The sequence below is a fragment of the Aquila chrysaetos genome, chromosome 16, assembly GCF_900496995.4.
Source record: "Aquila chrysaetos chrysaetos chromosome 16, bAquChr1.4, whole genome shotgun sequence".
In the NCBI taxonomy this organism is placed as follows: Eukaryota; Metazoa; Chordata; class Aves; order Accipitriformes; family Accipitridae; genus Aquila; species Aquila chrysaetos.
The window spans coordinates 28,424,944-28,442,343 of record NC_044019.1 but is presented as its reverse complement, the minus strand read 5'-3'; the positions used below and the strand labels follow the sequence as shown (position 1 = coordinate 28,442,343).

The 17,400-nt window shown below is 70.0% G+C and overlaps 4 protein-coding genes and 3 non-coding genes across 7 annotated transcripts in view; 2 read left to right on the top strand and 5 right to left on the bottom strand.

The window, feature by feature from the left end:
• Positions 1-645: 645 nt before the first annotated feature.
• On the top strand, positions 646-7,519 carry LOC115352110 (oxysterol binding protein). The gene is made up of 14 exons (XM_030039799.2): positions 646-998; positions 2,076-2,284; positions 3,046-3,293; positions 3,399-3,597; positions 4,074-4,176; positions 4,259-4,313; positions 4,469-4,600; positions 4,677-4,922; positions 5,001-5,121; positions 5,285-5,388; positions 5,537-5,632; positions 5,729-5,910; positions 6,061-6,281; positions 6,373-7,519. Exons 1-14 carry the CDS (start codon positions 667-669, stop codon positions 6,513-6,515), a joined length of 2,391 nt encoding a protein of 796 aa, XP_029895659.1. The 5' UTR covers positions 646-666; the 3' UTR covers positions 6,516-7,519.
• Positions 7,520-7,666: 147 nt separating this feature from the next.
• TRNAK-UUU lies at positions 7,667-7,739 on the bottom strand. Its single transcript has one exon. It is a non-coding gene; the product is annotated as a tRNA-Lys (tRNA).
• Positions 7,740-8,243: 504 nt separating this feature from the next.
• On the bottom strand, positions 8,244-8,332 carry TRNAR-UCU. Its single transcript is given in 2 exon segments — positions 8,244-8,279; positions 8,296-8,332. It is a non-coding gene; the product is annotated as a tRNA-Arg (tRNA).
• Positions 8,333-8,554: 222 nt separating this feature from the next.
• Positions 8,555-8,627, top strand: TRNAV-UAC. The gene has a single exon. It is a non-coding gene; the product is annotated as a tRNA-Val (tRNA).
• Positions 8,628-10,093: 1,466 nt separating this feature from the next.
• On the bottom strand, positions 10,094-13,164 carry LOC115351927 (calcium-binding protein 2-like). The gene is made up of 6 exons (XM_030039375.2): positions 12,842-13,164; positions 12,081-12,111; positions 11,366-11,509; positions 11,159-11,268; positions 10,463-10,610; positions 10,094-10,344 (listed from the first exon to the last, which is right to left on the bottom strand). The coding sequence occupies exons 1-6, from the start codon at positions 13,082-13,084 to the stop codon at positions 10,316-10,318; spliced, it is 705 nt and encodes a 234-aa protein (XP_029895235.1). The 5' UTR covers positions 13,085-13,164; the 3' UTR covers positions 10,094-10,315.
• Positions 13,165-14,732: 1,568 nt separating this feature from the next.
• Positions 14,733-16,543, bottom strand: GPR152 (G protein-coupled receptor 152). The gene has a single exon (XM_030038536.1). It carries the CDS (start codon positions 16,266-16,268, stop codon positions 14,733-14,735), a length of 1,536 nt encoding a protein of 511 aa, XP_029894396.1. The 5' UTR covers positions 16,269-16,543.
• Positions 16,544-16,926: 383 nt separating this feature from the next.
• The window catches only part of ANKRD13D (ankyrin repeat domain 13D), a 5,163-nt gene continuing 4,689 nt past the window's right edge, over positions 16,927-17,400 (bottom strand). The window contains exon 12 of the mRNA XM_030038535.2: positions 16,927-16,932. Within this exon, the coding sequence (XP_029894395.1) occupies positions 16,927-16,932 (6 nt within the window). The remainder of the gene's footprint in view (positions 16,933-17,400) is intronic.

Here is a 17,400-nt window from a genome sequence, read left to right as displayed (position 1 = left end):
GGAGCGTGGCTTCTCCTTCTCTGAGCCGGAGGGGGGGGGGCCCGGGGACAGCCCATTCCCCCCCCCCCCGGCGGTAACACCCCCCCGGGCTGGGCCTTCCCGGGAGGGGGCGGGGCTAACGGGCAGCCCTGCCGTAATGGCCGGTTCTGCGGGGGGGGGCACACATCGTTCCCCCCCCCGTCCAGCGCCAGCCCGAGGTCTTGAGGCGGTGCAGCGGTGCCCCCCCCCCCCGCCCCGCTCGGTCAAAGGTCAGAGGTCACCGCCATCCCCGGTGACAGGGTAATGTCTCGGCCAATGGCGGCGCGAGGGCCCGCCCACCCCCCCCCGCGGTGACTGGCCGGTGGGATGAGTCACCGCGGCGCGGCACCGCCCAACCGAGAGGCGTCCTGGCGTCACGACGCGCGGATCCTCTTTCTTCCTTTTATTGGCCGCGCCGCGGAAACAGACGGGCGAGGGGACCAGTGAGAAAGCGACGGAGCCGCGCAGCCCGACGGCCTTCGGCGCAAGCGCGCCAGAAGCCAATAAGAGGGCGGGTACCGCCCCGCGCGGGCGGTGGCACCAATCCGCCCGTCGGGGCGGTGCGCGCGGGGGCCGCCGCCGCCAATAGGGCGCGGCCGAGGGCGGGGCGAGTGACGGCAGCGCGGCGGGGAGGTGGCGGCGGCGGCGATGGCGGAGCTGCGCGCAGCGGCCGCGGGCCCCGGCCCGGTGGCGGCAGCGGCGGTAGCGGCAGCGCTGCCAGGCCCCATGGCTCTGCCCGCTGCTCCCGGTGCTGCCCCGGCCCTGCCTTCACCGGCGGCGGGTGGTGGGGCGGGTCCAGGCCCGGGGGCGGGCGCAGCGGCGGCGGCGGCGGCGGGGGGCGGCGGCGGCGGCGGTTCCGGGGCGGGAGGCGCCGGGTCCGGTTCGGCCCGTGAGGGCTGGCTCTTCAAGTGGACCAACTACATCAAGGGCTACCAGCGCCGCTGGTTCGTGCTCAGTAACGGCCTCCTCAGCTACTACCGGTACGTACCGGGGACACCTCCCCACACCCCCCCCTCCCCGTCCACCCCCGGGCCCGTCCCGCTGCCCCGCGCCCCCTCTCTGCCCCGCGGGGTTCCCCCGTGACCTTGGGGCCCGGCCGGTTCTCCCCCACCGCAAAGCCGAGGGGTGGTGTTTATGTGTATCCCCCCTACCCCACCCCGAACCGGTCAGGTGTCGGTGTTGCCCGCCGTTCCCCGCCGTTCCCCGGTGCCAGCTGGGGCGGGGAAGGGTTGTCATCTCCCTGTCGGGGCCCCGGGGCTGTTTGGGGCGGGGGGGGGGGGGTCGCCTGTCTGGCTGCCCGCCCCCGTAGCTCCTTCCCCCGGCCGCTGGATCTTGGTGTTCCTCTGAGCAGCCCTTCCTCGGGGGGGCACCGAGGGCCGTTCCCCCCGCGGGTCTGCTCCGGGTGGGAGCCAGGCAGGGGGGGAAAGCGGCGTTACCAGCCCCCTCCCCGCCGTACCCCCGCTTAGTCCCCAAGGGGACACCTGAGCCCGGCTGGGGGGGGGGCCCTGTCCCTCCCCAGTTCTCCATTATTGATGGGGGAACCGGAGCCTGCAGGCAGCTGCCAGCTCGAGTTACAGCCCCGCGGGTGGGGGGAGGCCCGGGCCGGGCTGGGGGTGTCCCAGGCGTCTGTCAGCGTCCGGCAGGCCCGGGCCCGGTGACGTGGAAGGGGTGTGCCAGGCTGGCACAGCTTCGCGCCACGCCGGGGACTTCACCGGCCGTGTCGGGATGCGGGAGGCACCGAGGGAAGTGCGGTGGTCCCCGAGGTCGCTCCTGGGGGCTGCAGACCCCTCCCCACGCTCTTCCCCCGAAGCGGCGTTGCCAGCCTTGGCCCCGTTCCGGTGCTGGCGGTGAAACCCCACGCCGGCTGCGTGCCTGCCCAGCCGGCTTGGCAAAACAGCCGGGGGCTGGAGCCGGTGCCCTATTAATAGCCCTGTCTGCGGGCTGGGGAACACCAGGTCCCCTCCGCAGCCCCCCCAAAGACTCGGCCCCCACCCAGGCCGGGCTACGGGTCTCCTTCCTCCAGCCCCTTCACCGCACCCCGTCCCGCTCCGTCCCAGGTCCAAGGCGGAGATGCGGCACACCTGCCGCGGCACCATCAACCTGGCTACGGCCAACATCACCGTGGAGGACTCCTGCAACTTCATCATCTCCAACGGCGGGGCTCAGACCTACCACCTGAAAGCCAGCTCGGAGGTGGAACGGCAACGCTGGGTCACTGCCCTAGAGCTGGCCAAGGCCAAAGCTGTCAAGATGCTGGAGGAATCAGGTACAGCCCTCGTGCTGGGGTGCCTTCACAGCCCCCGTGTGAGCCGGCGTGTGTTCCCGTAGGCCCCCGGAGCCAAGCAGCATGCGTTAGCCCCCTGCTACGCCTGTGTGGGTCCTGTTTCTTGGGCCTGGGGGCTCTTTTGCCCCTCCACAGAACGTGACCCCACGTTCCCTCCCTGTTGCCAAGCTCCCTTTGCTCGCTGCTAGCGAGCAACCTGCTTTTTCCCATCCATCTCCCCTGCCCAGTTGGGGTGCTGTGCAGGGACGGCATCGCAGCACATGGCCCGGGGTGCTGGCAACCGCTCCCCGAGCGGGATTTGGAAGGGGTGGCCGTGTCCGTCCACGTGTGAGCTCGGCAGCTCTGTCCTGCCTGCTGCAGCCGTGCCAGCGTGGAGCCGGCTTTCCTGCTGCCCGGCTCCAGCTTGAGGAGTTGCCAGCAGCCTGGCACATGCTTCCTCGCTAGCGTGACTGCTCGTGCACCAGGAGATTGGCCATCTGCTCCGAGCCGCTGCTCTCTGCCGTGACATCGCCGTCCAGGATGCCATGGCGGTGGCCGGGAGCACCACATGTGCGGCTTCCAGCCCCCAGAGAGTGGGGGGGGCCTCCTGTGGTGCCTGTCCTGGCAGCCCCGCGGTCAGAGCCTGGTGTGGCTCAGAGGGCAGGTGCTATCGCTGCTCCCAGCCTGCAGCTTCCCCTTCTTCCCCATCTCCTGGGAGGAGTGAGGCCCCGCGGGGCCACGCGAACATCCCTTCCTGCTGGCAGATGACTCCGGCGACGAGTCGGTATCGCAGACGGATAAGACGGAGCTGCAGAGCACGCTGCGCACCCTGTCCAGCAAGGTGGAGGATCTGAGCACCTGCAACGACCTGATTGCTAAGCACGGCACGGCCCTGCAGCGCTCCCTCAGCGAGCTGGAGACCCTCCGGCTGCCGGCCGAGAGCACCGAGAAGATCAAGCAGGTGAACGAGCGAGCCACCCTCTTCCGCATCACCTCCAACGCCATGATCAACGTGAGTCCCGCACCCCACCCTGTGGGGCAGGGCAGGGGGGGTCCCGCGGGGGGGTTGACCCCCGGCGCGCAGACCTTACGCTGATGGGGCACCGTTTCCCCGCAGGCCTGCCGGGATTTTCTGATGCTGGCCCAGACCCACAGCAAGAAGTGGCAGAAATCGTTGCAGCACGAACGGGACCAGCGCATCCGGCTGGAGGAGACGCTGGAGCAGCTGGCCAAGCAGCACAACCACCTGGAGAGGGCCTTCCGCGGCGCTACCGTCCTGCCCGCCAGCGCGCCCGGCACCGGCGGCTCCACCAAAGGTACCGCCGGGCTGCCCAGAGCCCCCGTGCCGTGTTCTTGGGGGGCTGGTTGAGGGGGAGCAAGCGGCAGTGGTGTGAGATGGAGCTGGTGGTGCAGGACAGGGATGGGGGAAGCCAACAGCACGGCGCCCACGGTAACTTCCAGCTGCTTCCAGTCCCTTCCCTGAGCCAGACCCGGCGTCCTTTGCATCGCCAACCCCAAGCGATAGGTCTGTTCCGTCTCCCCCGCACAGCCAAGCGGCTGCGGCACAGCGGGCAACGTGCTGCCCCACCGCGCACGAAACCTGCTCGCTCTGTCCCCGCTCCTCCTAAGCCTTGTCTGCCTGCCCCTCAGCGCGGCAGCGGTGGTGTGTGGCCCCTTGCCTGGGTGATGGTGACAGGGTGGGGGGACCCTCCAGTGCTCCCACTGGGGGAAACTGGGAGGAACTTTGAACTTGCTGCCTCAACTGCCCTCTTTCCCCCGGCCCCTGCCCCAGATCCGTGCTGCCCTGCAAAAGGAGACCTGAGCGACGAGGACGATGACAACGAGTTCTTTGACGCCCCGGAGATCATCACCTTGCCGGAGAGCATGGGCCACAAGTGAGTGCTGGGGTGTGGGGCTGCTCTCCCACCCCCCACACCCCGCTCGGGACTGATTCTGCCCCTCTCCTCGCCCCCCCAGGCGCACCGGCAGCAACATCAGTGGCACCAGCAGCGACATCAGCCTAGATGAGCAGGTAGGACGGGGGGGCTTTCTGCCGGCATCGTGTGCTGGCTTTTGGAGGAACAGGGCTGGCAGGGGGGTGGCTGCAAGGCAGGGCTGGGCTGGGGGTGCCCCGGTTCTTGTGGCGGGGGTCACAGCGGCGTCCAGCAGCCCTGATCTCGCCCTTAGTACAAGCACCAGGTAGAGGACACCAAGAAGGAAAAGAGAACCCGCATTCCCTACAAACCCAACTACAGCCTCAACCTCTGGAGCATCATGAAAAACTGCATCGGGAAGGAGCTGTCCAAGATCCCCATGCCGGTGAGTGGGGACGCAGCTGGTGGGTGGGCGTGGGGCACCCCGGGAACCCCCTCTTTTACCTCTCTTTCCCTTCCAGGTGAACTTCAACGAGCCCCTGTCCATGCTGCAGCGTCTGACTGAGGACTTGGAGTACCATGAGCTGCTCGACCGGGCGGCCAAGTGCGAGAGTTCGTTGGAGCAGCTGTGCTACGTGGCCGCCTTCACCGTTTCATCCTATTCCACCACCGTCTTCCGCACCAGCAAGCCCTTCAACCCCCTCCTGGGGGAGACCTTTGAGCTGGATCGCCTGGAGGAGAACGGCTACCGCTCCCTCTGCGAGCAGGTACCGCCAGCCCTGCTCCTCCAGGACCACTGGCCTGCTCGGGGTGGCCGGCTCTGACCTGTCCCCTCTCCCGGCCAGGTGAGCCACCACCCACCGGCCGCTGCCCACCACGCCGACTCCAAGCACGGCTGGACGCTTCGCCAGGAAATCAAAATCACCAGCAAGTTTCGGGGCAAATACCTCTCCATCATGCCTCTGGGTGAGCTCCGTGGCCCTGGGCACGTGTGCCGTGCGGGAAGACGCTTGGGGAGGGAGGATATCTGTGCTGCGCGTGGGAGCGGGGCAGGTTTGGGGACCACCCGAGCCTCGGTTGGCCGGGCAGGCTCCAGGCGATCGTTCCCAGCGCAGCCTTCCTTCCTCAGGTACCATCCACTGCGTCTTCCACTCCTCCGGCAACCACTACACGTGGAAAAAGGTCACGACCACCGTGCACAACATCATCGTGGGCAAGCTCTGGATAGACCAGGTGGGATGAAACCCCAGCGACGGGGCTCACCAGCACCCGTTTGTGCCGGTACTGTACAGAGACATGGATCCCCCGTGCCTCAGCTTCCCCCGCCACCAGGGAAAGGGGCTGTGGGCTGGATCTGACCATCTCCTCCTCCCCTCCGCAGTCGGGTGAAATTGAGATCATCAATCACAAGACGGGCGACAAGTGCAACCTCAAGTTCGTTCCTTACAGCTACTTCTCACGGGACGTGGCGAGGAAGGTAGGGGCACGGGGAGGCTGGGTGGGCGGCTCGGGACGCACCGGGGTGCTTGTGGCTTTTGAGTGTCCTGAGTCAGGCTGTCCCCTGTCCCGGCAGGTCACCGGGGAGGTGACAGACCCCTCGGGGAAGGTGCATTTTGTCCTGTTGGGCACCTGGGATGAGAAGATGGACTGCTACAAGGTGACGCTGGGCGCTGGGGACAACGGAGCGGAAGGGCGGCAGAGGGCCCACGAGGCCGAGGACAGCCGGGTGCTGCTGTGGAAGAGGAACCCGCTCCCGTGAGTAGGGGACACGGGACAAAGGTGTCCCAAGAGCTGGGGGGGTACCGGGGTCGGCTCCAGGGCCCCAGCGAAGAGCAGGGGCGTGAGGCTGGGTGTGAAGCCCGCTGGCGCAGGGGGCTTGAGTTCGATCCCCTTTCCCCGGCGTAGGAAGTACGCAGAAAACATGTACTACTTTTCGGAGCTGGCGTTGACGCTCAACGCCCCGGAGAGCGGCACAGCGCCCACGGACAGCCGTCGGCGCCCGGACCAGCGCCTGATGGAGAACGGCCGCTGGGACGAGGCCAACGCCGAGAAACAACGACTGGAGGAGAAGCAACGTATCTCCCGCAAGAGACGCGAAGCCGAGGCCGCCAGGGCCACCGAGGACGGTAAGGAAAGGACGAGCGACCCCCTTACCCCCTCCCTACCTGGCCCCACGGCCCTTACCCCCTCCCTGTGCCCCCCCCCCACCCACCCCAGGCACCCCCTACGATCCCTACAAGCCGCTGTGGTTCGAGCGCAAGAAGGACCCCGTCACCCAGGAGTTGGCGCACGTCTACAAGGGCGGCTACTGGGAGAGCAAAGAGAAGCAGGACTGGACCTTGTGCCCGGACATTTTCTGAGCCGGCGGGGAGGAGCGGCGGTGAAGGGGGGGGGGGGGGGGGGAGCAAAGGCCAGCCGGCTTGCCAGGGGAGCCGCGCCGTGCCGGGCTGGCACCTCCTGGCGCTTGCCACAGCCTCCCCCAGCCCCCCGCAATCTGTCCGTCTGTCTTAACCGCCCGTCTGTCCACACGCGTTGGCGCCGGCCGCGCTCGCCCGCCGGGATTGCCTTAGCCCATCCGAACTGACCTTGATGCCGCCGGGGTGGGGAGCGGGAGCCGCCACGGCCCCCCCCCACCCACCCGTTTGTGGGTGGGAGGGGGTTCCCCTTCATCCCATACCCGCCCCGGTCCCCCCCGCCCCTTCCCCGGCGCAGGAGAGACGGTGCCCCTGGCGCAGCCCCCCCCCCGGGGCCGGGGGTCAGCGTGGGCCCCGGGGAGGGCAGGGGCCGGCTCTGCCCCGGCGGTGGGTGCAGCGGGGCGAGCCCGAGGCTGGCCTTGGTCTCTTCCCCCCCCCCTTTATGGTGGTTTTTGGTTTTTTGTTTTTTTTTTTTTTTTTTTAATTTCCCCTTCACCCCCCCCCAGGCATTCGGGTGCTCTTGGGGTGCAAGGGGGGCCAGACTCCGCCCCACAGCCTCTTCTATAGGTGTATATTATATATATGTAGAGAGTGACTCGGGGTCCCCTTCTCCCCCTGCCTGCGCCCCCTCCCCAGGATGGGGTACCCCGTCCCCAGCCTCCCCGGGGTGTGTCCCCCCCCGCCGTGGGGCTCCCCCTCGAGGTGCCTTCCCTGTAGGTTGTTTAGGGCGGGGGGGGAGGTCCTGGGTTTCGGGGGGGGGGGTTCTCCCATCCATCTCTGGGGAGCAGCAGGCCCCTGCACCCCCAAACACTACAGGGGCCGGGAGATGCGCTGTGGGGGGAGGCTGCGGGGGTCTCTGCACCCCCAAACCTGAAACGTGGGGGTGTATGATGCCTTTGTTTTTCTCCCCCTCCAGGAAAACAACTAAATTAAAATCTGTGAATGCCCCAGCCTGCCTGTGTCTGCTCTGGGGGGGGGGGAGGCTGGGGGTGGGGGACAACACTGATCCCCGGGGGACCCATTGCTATACCCCCCCCCCCCCCCGAGGGACCACCCACTCCCCATAGGGCTTCCGCACCCCAAAAAGGGGGTGGCAGCGCCCGAACAGGGACTTGAACCCTGGACCCTCAGATTAAAAGTCTGATGCTCTGCCGGCTGAGCTACCCGGGCAGCTCCTGGTGTGGGGGGGTGCCGGGGGGGGGCACACGCTCCCCCAGCCGCCTTCTTCCTCCTCCTCCTCCTGGATGTGCTGGCACCGTGGGCACCTTGACGTGTGCCCCCCCCCGCAATGCCACCGTGGGTGCCCCCCCACCATCCCCATGGCCCCCACCTCGGCCCCCACAGCCCCCCTGCCTGGGGACCATGGCTCTTTGTGTCTGTCCCCCCCCCCCGCGTCCTGCTGAGCTGGGGTGGGCACCTGGCCAGATTGGGGGACCCTCTGTGTCCCCCAACCACCCCCCCAAGTGCCCCTCGGACCCCTGGGGTGGTCTGGGGGTCCCTGGGGCAGTTGTGTGTGTGTCCCCCCCCCCGCAAGAAAAGGGAGCTGTAGGCTGACAGAAATGGGGGGGGGGGTCAAACCCATGGGGACTTAACACACACAGACCCCCCGGGGTCTGTCCTGGGGGTCCTGTCGTCTTCTGCCGCCCCCCCCCCCCCCCCCCCCAACAAAAGCAGCGACTCTGGTGGGACTCGAACCCACAACCTTTGAATGGCCGCCCCCCCCCGTTAGAAGTCCAACGCGCTCTCCCTTGCGCCACAGAGCCACCCCAGGACCCCCCCCCAGGACCCCCCCCCACACCCCCCCCCACCCTGAACGGGGGCACCCCAGGGTGGGCGCTGGCCCCAGGCCGGGCTCTGCCAACCCCGGACTGAGCATGGGGGGGTCTGGGGGAGTTTTGGGGGGGGGTCCCCTCTGTGTGTGTGTGTGTGTGTGTGTCCCAGGTTCCCCCGCTGGATTGGGGGGTCCGGGGGGGCTCCCCGCAGCCGGCTCCATGGTGTAGGGGTGATCACGTCTGCTTTACACGCAGAAGGTCCTGGGTTCGAGCCCCAGTGGAGCCACCCGGCCCCACGGTTTGGTTTTTTTTTTGGGGGGGGGGGACACGACCCCCGATTTCAGGGTCCCCTTTATTGCCAGGGGGTGTCCCCAGCCGGGGGGGGGGGTGTGGGGACCCCCTGGGGGCACATCCACGGGGGGGGGGGGGGGTCCCGAGGGGGTGACTTGGTGACACTGGGGGGGGGGGGAGCAGGGCATGGCCTCGCCCCCCCCCATCGCCCCCAGCCCTGCCTGTCCCCACCGCACGTGGGCTCCCCGCGTGCTGATTGGCCAGCTGGCGCGGGGGACGTGTGCTTATTGGCCAGCGCGGTGCTCTCTGCTGATTGGTTGAGCCCTGCCCTCCCTCACGTTGATTGGCCAGTCCGTTTGAGTAAACATCACGGAGGGCCGCTATTCCCCCCCCCCCTCGTTAATTGGTGTGTGCTGATTGGCCAGCCGCTTGGAGGGATGCTGGTTGGCCGGCTGGTTGCAGCAAGTCGGATCATGCAGCCAATGGCAGAGCGCACCCAGTGACCCCGCCCTGCCTGCACCTCCGGGCCCTGCCTGCACTTCTGGGTCCTGCCTGCACCTCCGGGCCCTGCCTGTACCCCTTGAGCCCTGCCTGCACGTCTGGGCCCTGCCTGCACCTCCGGGTCCTGCCTGTACCCCTTGAGCCCTGCCTGCACGTCTGGGCCCTGCCTGCACCTCTGGGTCCTGCCTGCACCCCTTGAGCCCTGCCTGCACGTCTGGGCCCTGCCTGCACCTCTGGGTCCTGCCTGTACCCCTTGAGCCCTGCCTGCACTTCTGGGCCCTGCCTGCACCTCCGGGTCCTGCCTGTACCCCTTGAGCCCTGCCTGCACTTCTGGGTCCTGCCTGCACCCCTTGAGCCCTGCCTGCACCTCCGGGCCCTGCCTGCACCCCTTGAGCCCTGCCTGCACGTCTGGGCCCTGCCTGCACCTCTGGGTCCTGCCTGTACCCCTTGAGACCTGCCTGCACCCCTGAGCCCTGCCTGCACCCCAGCGGGCTCCCCAGGGGCTTCGTGCCTGCAGGAGTGCGGAGCAGGCACCCAGCGTGCACCTGCCCGCGCCCTGCCCGCACTCTGCCTGCACTCTGCCTGCACCCTGCCCCACCCCGCATGCACCTGCCCGCACCCTGCCTGCGCTGTGCATGCACCTGCCCGCACCCTGCCTGCCCCACCTCCCCCCCCCCCAGCTCCCCCTGCTCTGCCCCCCACCCAGGGCCGGCCGCCTGGGTGCCGTGGCCGAGCACACCCTGGGGAGCAGCAGCCGCTGTCCCCGTCCCCCGCGGACCCCCCGTCGTCCCCCCCCATCCCCCAGACGCTGACCCGTGTCCCCAGCTGCCCCCCCCAGCCCCGGCTCGCACCCCGGGCAGAGCCTGCGCTGCCTCCCGGGGATGGCTGGGGGGGGGCAGGGGCTGGGGACGGTCCCACCTCATGTCCCCTCCCAATGACCAACACACACTCACCTCCAGCTCTGATCAAGGGGGTTTATTGGCCCCCCCCAGCCCCCCTCCCAGTCCTGCCGCCACCCTCAGGGGCTATTGGGGTCGGGGGGGGGGGGTGTCTCATGTCTGCCCCATTCCCAGTTGTTCACTCTGAACCCTAATGCTGGCAGAAAGGTTGGGCTGGTCGGCCGGGCAGGGAGTGCCTGACAAGGATGGGGTGGGGGGTGTCCCCTCCTGCCCCGAAGCTTCGTTATCGGGATGACAGCATCATAACGAACTCTGCGGGGTGAGGGAGGAGGGGGTGAGGCGACCCGGGGCTGAGCCACCCATCACGGCCCCCGACCACGTGACGTGGGGCGGGGGGGGGGGCTGCAGGGAAGCGGGGGGGGTCCCTCACCATCAAAGTCCACGCGCCCATCCCCGTTGAGGTCTACGTCCTGCAGGATCTCGTCCACCTCCTGCGCCTTCAGCTGCTCCCCCAGCAGCGCCGCGATGGCCTCCCGCATCTCCGCGCTGCTGATCTCCCCGTCCCCGTTCACGTCGAACTACGGCGCCCGCAGGTTGGGGGGGGGGGGTCACCCTCCCCATCGGCCCCGTCACCCTCCCCCCAGGGCCATGGTCACCCCCTGGTCTTCTGGTCACCATCCCCTCCGTGCCTGTGATGACCCCCATGGTCACGGTTCCCCCGTGGTCATGGTCTCCCCATGGTCACTGTCCCCTCTGTGCCAGTGGTGACCCCCATGGTCACCATTTCCCTGTGGTCACAGTCACCCCATGGTCTCCCCGTGGTCACTGTCCCCTCCGTGCCTGTGATGTCCCCCATGGTCACGGTTCCCCCGTGGTCATGGTCTCCCCATGGACACTGTCCCCTCCATGCCAATGGTCACCCCACGGTGACCGTTCCCCCATGGTCACAGTCACCCCATGGTCTCCCCGTGGTCACTGTCCCCTCCGTGCCTATGGTCACCCCCATGGTCATTGTCCCCACTGTGGTCTTTCCAGGGATCCTGTCCCCTCCGTGCCAGCGGCCACCCTCATGGCTGCGGTCCCCCCGCCCCGCCGTGGCCGCGGTCCCCCGTGGCGGTGGCCGTACCTCGCGGAAGGCGATCTTGAGCTCCCTCACGCCCACCATGTGGGCCGTCTCCTCCCGCAACTTCGGCCCCATCATCTGCACAAAATCCTCAAAATCCACGCGGCCGCCCACTGCACGCGGGAAAGGGACAACCTCAGCACCCCGCGCCCCCGTCCCCTGCCCCCGCGGCACCCGCCCCAGCCCCGCGGCACCCGGCCCCACGCTCACTCCTCATCTTGATGTGTTGGGAGATCTCGATGAGCTCCATCTCGGTGGGCATGTACCCCAGGGTGCGCATGCAGGCGCCCAGGTCCTTGTAGCTGATGTACCCGTCCTGGTCCGTGTCGAATTCCTTGAAGGCGTCCAGCAGCTCTGCCCGCGCGCGCAGGCACACGCGGGCACACGGAACCCATCAGGCGCGGGGGTCCCCCGGGCACCGCGCCACCCCATGGCAGAACCCTCCCTGGATGCGGTGCCGTGGCACGGGGCCCTGTGGCACTGCGCCCCGTGGCAGTGCCCTCCGTGGCACGTGTCCCCATGGCGCTGCGCCCCACGGCACAGCACACCATGGCACGTGTCCCCATGGCACGGCGCCCCATGGCAGAACCCTCCACGGCACGTGTCCCCATGGCAGAACCCTCCATGGCACTGCACCCCATGGCACTGCACCCCATGGCAGAACCCTCCATGGCACGTGTCCCCATGGCAGAACCCTCCATGGCACTGCGCCCCATGGCAGAACCCTCCATGGCACATGTCCCCATGGCAGAACTCTCCATGGCACGTGTCCCCATAGCGCTGCGCCCCATGGCATAGCCCACCTTGGCACGTGTCCCCATGGCACAGCCCACCATGGCACGTGTCCCCGTGGCAGAGCCCCCCATGAAGACGTGCCCCCCCGTACCCACGGCCCACCCCAGCCCCCCATCACCCCCCTTCTCACCATCCAGCTCCTCCGGCGACAGCTCCCGCTCCTGGGCCAGCCGGGCACACACAGGGTGGGGGGCAGAATCAGACCCGGCTCGATTCCAACACCCCCCCCCTTCCCAGCAAACCGCGGTGTCACCTTCGTTAAGCGTGGGCCAAAATTAACTCCAGCGGGAGGGATTAGAGGGATTGGAGGCAAAGCCCTGCCCTGCCCTGTGCCTGCACCCCCCCCACCCGCCCTGCCCTGGCCCCCCGTGTCCCATCTCCTGCCACCCACCCTGGGGCTGCCCCAGCCCGGGAACCCCAGGTTCCAAATGGGATTTGCCCAGCACCCATGGGTGCTGCCGAGGGTGCTTCATACTCCTGGAGGTGGGGGAGCAGGATGTGTCCCCCTGCAGAGGACTGCCGGCTTGGGTCCCCCTTCCCAGGCTGTCCCCCTGGGTGTCCCCTCCATCCCCAGGGTCCTGGGGTGTCCCCAGCACCATCCCCAGCGTCCCCATGTCCCCTCCATCCCCAGGGTCCCAGACCACCCCTGACCTCATCCCCAGTGTCCCCATGTCCCCTCCATCCCCAGGGTCCCAGAGCATCCCCAACCTCATCCCCAGTGTCCCCATGTCCCCTCCATCCACAGGCTCCTGGACTGTCCCTGTCCCCATCCCCACCGCCCCCATTTCCCCTCCATCCCCGGGGTCCCAGAGCATCCCTGACTTTGTCCCCATGTCCCCTCCATCCCCACCGCCCCCCCCCCCACCCCGTGCCCTGCCCGGCTGCCCCCACCTTGCCGAAGACGGTGTTGAGGAATGGGGAGTAGGTCTTGGCGGCGGCGGCGTGGGGGTCCCCCTTCTTGCTGTTCTTCTGCCCGTGGCCGCCGTGCCGGGACTCAGAGCCGGGGCTCTTGGTGCTGGGGGGGCCGCCGTCCTCGGGGGCTTTGGGGGTTTTTTCACCCACCTCCCCTCCTTTCCCCTTGCCCGGGGCCTCCGTGTCCTTGGGGGCCCCTTTGTCCCCCTGGGTGCGTGGCATGGGGCCGGGGCCGGGTGGGCAGGCGGGCACGGAGCGGGACCCCGAGGCGGCTGAGCCTTAAGAAGGAGGCAGGGAAATCCTCTTACACCTCGACGTGGCCCCCCCCCACGTCCGTCGTGTCCCCCCCCCCGCCGTGGGGTCCCTGGACCTGGGCAAGCCAAAGCCAATTAGCGGTGATTAACGGCAGGAAACAGCCATCGGCCACCGCCACCTTCCACGGCCTCGCGCCGGGGCACAGCCACGCGCCCACGGCACCCCACGGCCACCGGCCGTGTCCCCAGCACCGACCCACGTCCCCGGCGCTGGCACCCCACGGCCACCACCCGTGTCCCCAGCACCGACCCCACGTCCCCGGCGCTCTCACCCCACGGCCACCACCCGTGTCCCCAGCACCGACCCACGTCCCCGGCGCTGGCACCCCACGGCCACCACCCGTGTCCCCAGCACCGACCCACGTCCCCGGCGCTCTCACCCCACGGCCACCACCCGTGTCCCCAGCACCGACCCACGTCCCCGGCGCTGGCACCCCACGGCCACCACCCGTGTCCCCAGCACCGACCCACGTCCCCGGCGCTCTCACCCCACGGCCACCACCCGTGTCCCCAGCACCGACCCACGTCCCCGGCGCTCTCACCCCACGGCCACCACCCGTGTCCCCAGCACCGACCCACGTCCCCGGCGCTCTCACCCCACGGCCACCACCCGTTGTCCCCAGCACCGACCCACGTCCCCGGCGCTGGCACCCACCCCACGGCCACCACCCGTTTGTCCCCCAGCACCGACCCACGTCCCCGGCGCTCTCACCCCACGGCCACCACCCGTGTCCCCAGCACCGACCCACGTCCCCGGCGCTGGCCACCCCACGGCCACCACCCGTGTCCCCAGCACCGACCCACGTTCCCCGGCGCTCTCACCCCCACGCCACCCCCCGTTGTCCCCAAGCACCGACCCAGTTCCCGGCGCCTGGCACCCCTACGGCCACACACCCGTGGTCCCCAGCACCGACCCACGTCGACCGGCGCTTCTCACCCCACGGGCCACCACCCGTTGTCCCCAGCCCCGACCCACGTCCCCGGCGCCTGGCACCCCACGGCCACCACCCGGTCCCAGCCGCCGGCCCTCAGCGGGTGCGGGGGCGGTTGCGGAGGAGGAGGAGGAGGAGGAGGAGCGGGGGGCCCGTCCCCGCACTCACCGGCGGGCCGGGGCCGGGGCCGGGGCCGGTGGGAGCGGGCGGCGGCGCGCGGGGGCGCCGTGGCTGCGCGGAGCGAGGGGGCAGAGTGACCGGGCTCCGCCCCCCCGCCCCCCCCTCGCCATGGCGCCTGCGGGCTCCCCCCCCCCCCGGTGGGGTCCGGTACCGGGGCGGGGGGGTCCCGGGGGGTCCGGTTCCCCGCGTAGTGAGCGGGGAGAGGTTCCCCCGTAGTCCCGGCCACCCTGTCCCCGCGGGTGTCCCGGTCCCATCCGTGGGGCGGGCGCGGGGCTCGGCCCACGCGTGGGACACGGGGCGGGGGGGGGGACACACACCCCGGTGTCACCTCACAGCCGTGCTGGATGGGGACGGGGGGGGGGGACGGGGACGGAGTGGGGAGGGGGGGGGCAGCTCAGGGAGCTGCTGGTGGGGACCCCGGGGGTGCCTCGGCTGGTGGGGGGGTCACGGCAGTGGGTGGCGCGGGGGTGGCAGCGGGGGGTGGCACAGGGGCGGGGGGGGGTGGGTGGCACAGGGGCGATGGCAGCGGGTGGCACAGGGGTGACAGTAGCCGGTGGCACAGGGGCGATGGCAGCGGGTGGCACAGGGGTGACAGTAGCCGGTGGCACAGGGGCGATGGCAGCGGGTGGCACAGGGGTGACGGTAGTGGGTGGCACAGGGGGGATGGCAGCGGGTGGCACAGGGGTGACGGTAGTGGGTGGCACAGGGGGGATGGCAGCGGGTGGCACAGGGGTGACGGTAGTGGGTGGCACAGGGGGGATGGCAGCGGGTGGCACAGGGGTGACAGTAGCCGGTGGCACAGGGGCGATGGCAGCGGGTGGCACAGGGGTGACGGCAGCAGGCGGGCACGGGGGTGACGGTAGCCAGTGGCACAGGAGCGATGGCAGTGGGTGGCACAGGGGTGACAGTAGCCGGTGGCACAGGGGCGATGGCAGCGGGTGGCACAGGGGTGACGGCAGCAGGCGGCACGGGGGCAAGGGTGGTGGGCGGCACAGAGGTGACAGTAGCCAGTGGCACAGGGGCGATGGCGGCGGGTGGCACAGGGGTGACGGTAGCCGGTGGCACAGGAGCGATGGCGGCGGGCGGCAGGCGGGCGAGGACGGCCCGCGGCAGGCCGGCGAGGTGGTGGCAGGCGCGGGAGCCGAGCAGCAGGTACAGGCAGGGGTTGAGGCAGCTGCTGAGGTTGAAGGCCAGCCCCAGCAGGTAGAGGAGGTGGCTGGGGACGCCGGGGACCACCAGCTCCAGCAGCTGGGTGACCTGGAACGGCAGGTTGAGCAGCACGTAAGCGCTCAGCGTGGCCGCCACGATGCGCTGGAAACGGACGGGCGGGCGGCCGATTCCGCCGCGCCGGCACCGGGCCAGCGCCAGGGCGGTGCCGTGGCAAGCCACGACCACGCCGAAGGGCAGCAGCCCCTCCACCGCCACCTCCAGCCAGCGCATCGGCACCTCCCAACTGCCCTTGTTCCTGCGGCACATCACCAAACCGGGCAGCGGCTCGTCCGCCCGCGACAGCGCCGCGTCCGGCACGCCGCAACCGCCCGCCGCCAGCCAGGCGGCCACGCACAACGCCGCCGGTAAACGGGCCGGCCGCCGGCACCGATACCAGAGCGGGGCGGCTACCAAGAGGCAACGGTCCAGGCTGATGGCCGCCAGCAAGAAGAGCCCGCTGTAGTAGCCCAAGCCGTAGAGGTACTGGTGGAGGCGGCACAGGGGGGTGCCCAGCAGCCACTGGTGACCGTGGGCCACCGTCCAGATCTGCAGGAGCGAGTTGGCGAGGAAGAGGAAGTCGGAGGCGGCCAGGCTGAAGATGAAGGTGGCCAGTCCCCGGCACCGCAGGCGCCGGCCCGTCAGCCAGAGGGTGAAGGCGTTGGCCGGCAGCCCCAGCGCCGCGCAGGCCACCATCAGCTGCCCGTCCCATGGCAGGGTGCCGGGGGGCGGCAGGGACAGGGTGGGGGGCAGCGTGCCGTTCCACGGCTCCATCACCCGCGCTCCGGCCCTGTGGGCGGCACGGGCGGCTCAGGGTTGCGGGAAGGGGTGTCACCCCCCTCCCGTGTCACACCCCCTCTCGTGTCACCCCATGCTGCAGCACCACGCCGTCGCCCACCCAGGCACCCCCCACGAGCCCCCTGACCCACCGCAGCCTGGCTTTCTCCTGCCCTGCCCTCGTTTCGGGGTGCCCCCACACCCCCCCGCCGTGGCCTGTGGCATCTCTGTCCCCCGCCGGCTGTGCCACCCCATGCCCACCGAGTCCATCGTGCCCCAGCTGAGCCCAGGGATACCCCACCAGCCCCTGCCCCGGGGGCTCCAGGGCAGTAAATAGTGTAGGACCTACCTTAATGGTGGGGAGAGCTCAGCTGGAGGCGTCGGGTGGGGGGGCACCCGGCTGTGGGGTGCCCTATATGAGGGAGGAGCTGCAGTTTTGAAGCTTGTCTCCTGTCTCCCCCCCCCCCAGCTCCTCCCCTGGCAGTGACACCCCCCCCCCCAAAATCTCTCAGCCTCGCTGGCACTGACCCTGTGCCTGCGGGGGGCCCTGGGGGATAACCCCAGCCCTGCCTCAGTTTCCCCACCCGGTGCAGGGAGGGTGTGTGGGAAGTCCGCTGCTTGCTGCCCATTATCAGGCAGGGAGGAAGTGACCCCGTTATTGCTGCAACGGGACGGTGACACGGGGCGGGGGGGGGCAGCCGTGGGGCAGGACCCCGTTTCACCTGTGACCACCCAGTGCCGGTCCCCGTGGGGCATCTCCAGTTGGGGGGGGGTCTGGGGCAGAGGGGACCCCCCCCCCCCCGCCCAGGGTGGGGGGCACGGGGACACGTGTCGTGGCCGTGCCAGCGGGTGCGTGTGGGGAGCGGTGCGGTGGCATCTCCGCGATGGCATCTCCCCGTCATGCGCCGGCTTCCTGCTGCCACCCCCCCTGCGGCTGCTGAGCCGGGCCGATGGTATCGCGGGGGCGTGGGGGGGGGGGCCGGGGGCCTGCGCCCGCCACGGCACCCACGGTTGTCACGTCCCTGCTGGGGCGATGGGTCCCCATGCTGGGGATGGGTGGCTGGGCTGGGGACACGGGTGGTGGCCGTGGGGTGAGAGCGCCGGGGACGTGGGTCGGTGCTGGGGACCA